Here is a 3,046-nt window from a genome sequence, read left to right on the forward strand (position 1 = left end):
AGGCAACCATGGCCGCTTGGGCGGCATGGCTGCGGGTGTTGGCGGACCGGGGCGACGAAAGAGTTGAAGCACCGGGGTACATCACCTACCCAGTCTGTGTACTGCTCGATGGTGACGGCGTCCGTGGCCGTCGTGTCCTCCTTGCAGGCTCTGTCGTGGTGCTTCTACCCCTTCCATCTTACTCCAGGTGAAAACTCGATCCTCGGATCGGACGGTGGCAGCGTTCGTGGTCGTGCCCTTCCTGGAGGCACCGTTTTGGAGTCCTCGGTCCGGCATGTCCGTTACACATCCTCCCAGACAATCGCCCCTCGTGGTGGTGTTCTCCGTCAGCTCTAAACGGATTCGTGTTGCTCATCTTTTAGGTGCTTTATAGTCGTTGTGGTTGTGTGTCGGTGCCCGGCATTCATGTATCTTGTCTTGGGTGTGTGGTGTGCGTTTATATCGGATGCTTTGTTGTTGTGATTCGTGCTTTATAATATAAAGGGGGAGAAACCCTTTTTCTTAAAATCCTTTCAGATTCTCCAATCAATGATAAACTTTCTAGCCCTTCACTATCTGCCGAAATTAATTGGCTACCCTGCTGTTCCAACTTCCAGCTACGATTACGAGTTATAGGTCAACTATAGGGGTGTTTGTTTTCAGGGACTTTTTTGTGTACGGACTAGAAAAGTCCCTCTTAAAGACTTTTTTACCAAACGAGGGGGGGGGCTTTTTAGGGATTAAACTAAGCATTTGAGACTAAATGAGGAAGATACTCAAGGAGAGTCTTTTTAGGACTTTTTAGGACTTTTCCAACAATGCCCCTTCATGCACCCATTGGCCCGCCACCCTATGGTGTTGTTTGATTATTATTTTTCTATATACTAAGGACAACATGGTCATTTAATAACCTCTAGAAAGGGATTAGCGATTTTTTAATCTCTAGAAACAAATAGGGGAAGATTTTTTAGTTGAGACTAGAAAAAGTCTTCTTAAGAGTAAAGAACCAAACACCACCTATGTCTCGCTCGTTACCATGTGTGGCCAATCTGCTTTCCTCATTTACTGAGTACTACCGGCTTCTATAAACCACCTCGAACGACGCTGGTTCACTCGCCCGGTCGCCCCTACTGGAGCACTGGCCGCCGCTCCGCCGACGCAAGACGCCGGTCTGAGATTCGAGGTTCATCATCCGATCCATCGGCTCTTTTACACCAAGCTTCACGACCAAGCCATCTCGCCGTCGTCTCACGACCACCATTGTTTTCAGGTGTCCCAAGGGAATGGAGCTGCAGCCAGACGCCTCACCTATGCCGGTGACATCAGTCAGGGACTGGTCGGAGCTGCCACTGGATGCGCTTACTTCGGTCTTCGCGGGGCTCGGCGCCGTCGACGTTCTCATGGGCGCTGGCCTTGTCTGCCACTCGTGGCTGGAGGCGGCCAAGGCGCCTGAGCTCTGGCGCAAGGTGGACATGGGGCGCGGGCCGCGGGACAAGGAGGTGATGGAGAAGAACAGAGGTATTGATTTGGATGATCCAAACAGAGGCGTGGCGTTTGCGCATCCCAGTCCTGGCCAAAACCACTTGAGTAAGAGCACCCGAGTCATGTGCGCAATGGCGAAGGTGGCCGTGGAGCGATCCAACGGGAAGCTGGAGGCGTTTGTGGGGGCCAACTTTGTTACCGATGAGATCCTCACTTATGTTGGTGCCAGGTACTCATCTTCTTACAGATTTCCAGTGTTATCATAGAAGTGTTTTCACAGAACAAATAATCATACTACATGTAACCATTAGATCATGTTGTCATTAATTTTTCTATAAACTTGTTTTGCCGATTTCTTACTTAGCAATCATACTCAATTGTCTCAGAGGATGGTGATCCCGTTAATTATCTTATCTCCTTAACTTTGCAGGTCGCCCTCTCTGAAGGGACTTGCTCTCTTATCATGCTACCATGTAACCAGCGAAGGGTTCACCGATCTGGTAGCCAAGTGCCCTCTGCTAGAAGACATCGAGCTTTCGGGTTGTGTAGGTGTCCGCGGCGACGTTATGGTGGCCACTGGCAGGGCATGCCTGCGGCTGAAGCGGCTGGTGCTTGACATGTTAGTTTTAATCTTGTCATGGTCATGTATCTGCATGGGAGATGCTGAGGGCCGTGTGATGCGGCGGCTTGGTGAGATGCCGTTGTGGCGTGAAGCTGCGGTGGTGCATGCATGCACTAGGATGAGGTAATATCGCTCGTGGTGCATAAACTTATCACTAATGTTCACTTTAATGCCTAAACTTGGAAAATACGTCGAACTAGTTATATAACTTGGCACGAGCGTGCAAATACGGTGCTAATCCAATCCGTATACGTATAATGCATTGACGTGGCACATATATTGATTAGCTTTATGTACATCTCCATGGCCAATGGGCCCCACATGTCAGAATAAAGGGAAAATAATCAAACAGTCCCCGCTAGTACTCGAACTTGACAGGCAAGCTAGATAACGACCAGCCTAACCAATAGATCACTCACGTATTCTTGCCAACTATGGATAATGACGCTCTATATTATAAACGAGCACGCTCGTGTGGTTTAAATTATGCTGCCCATGTTGCACTTGTCAGTTTTTTCAGTATTTTTAAAATGTACGTAAATTATAAATGTTAAACTTTTATGTGTTATTAATATTATACATACAAAGAATAACTTATTTAGGAAAACGTTCAAGTTATGTTAAAAAGTATTGACGTCTTATTTTTGAAAACATATCATATACATATAATAGTATTTTTGATTATCAAAATGTTTGTATAATTTGGAATAATACAAATATTTTCCAAATTACAACTAATTATTGTCATTTGAAGTATACAAATATTTGAATAATCATATGCACATTTTTATAATTCATAAATTTGTCGCTTAAATTTTTTAATGTAATTTAAAAATATACATTATTATTTAATATTTAAATTTTTATAAATATATACATGTGAATATATTTAACTTATATAGAAATTAAGAATATATGCCACGAGTGAAAGTTATCACAAGTGAATATAAAGAAAAACGTTTA

At 44.6% G+C, this 3,046-nt stretch overlaps 1 protein-coding gene across 1 annotated transcript; it reads left to right on the forward strand.

The window, feature by feature from the left end:
- The first annotated feature begins 1,262 nt into the window (after positions 1-1,262).
- Positions 1,263-2,210, forward strand: LOC119299738 (putative F-box/LRR-repeat protein 23). The gene is made up of 3 exons (XM_037576890.1): positions 1,263-1,478; positions 1,572-1,690; positions 1,892-2,210. The coding sequence occupies exons 1-3, from the start codon at positions 1,263-1,265 to the stop codon at positions 2,208-2,210; spliced, it is 654 nt and encodes a 217-aa protein (XP_037432787.1).
- The last annotated feature ends 836 nt before the right edge of the window (positions 2,211-3,046 follow it).

This window comes from Triticum dicoccoides, chromosome 5A (assembly GCF_002162155.2).
Source record: "Triticum dicoccoides isolate Atlit2015 ecotype Zavitan chromosome 5A, WEW_v2.0, whole genome shotgun sequence".
Classification (NCBI taxonomy): Eukaryota; Viridiplantae; Streptophyta; class Magnoliopsida; order Poales; family Poaceae; genus Triticum; species Triticum dicoccoides.

What these genes read in the sequence shown, in the direction of transcription:
- LOC119299738 (XM_037576890.1), top strand. Translation starts at nt 1,263, where the DNA reads ATGGAGCTGCAGCCAGACGCCTCACCTATGCCGGTGACATCAGTCAGG. An exon ending in GCGGGCCGCGGGACAAGGAG is followed by an intron (nt 1,479 to 1,571) that starts GTGATGGAGAAG and finishes CACTTGAGTAAG; the next exon opens with AGCACCCGAGTCATGTGCGC. An exon ending in CTCACTTATGTTGGTGCCAG is followed by an intron (nt 1,691 to 1,891) that starts GTACTCATCTTC and finishes TTAACTTTGCAG; the next exon opens with GTCGCCCTCTCTGAAGGGAC.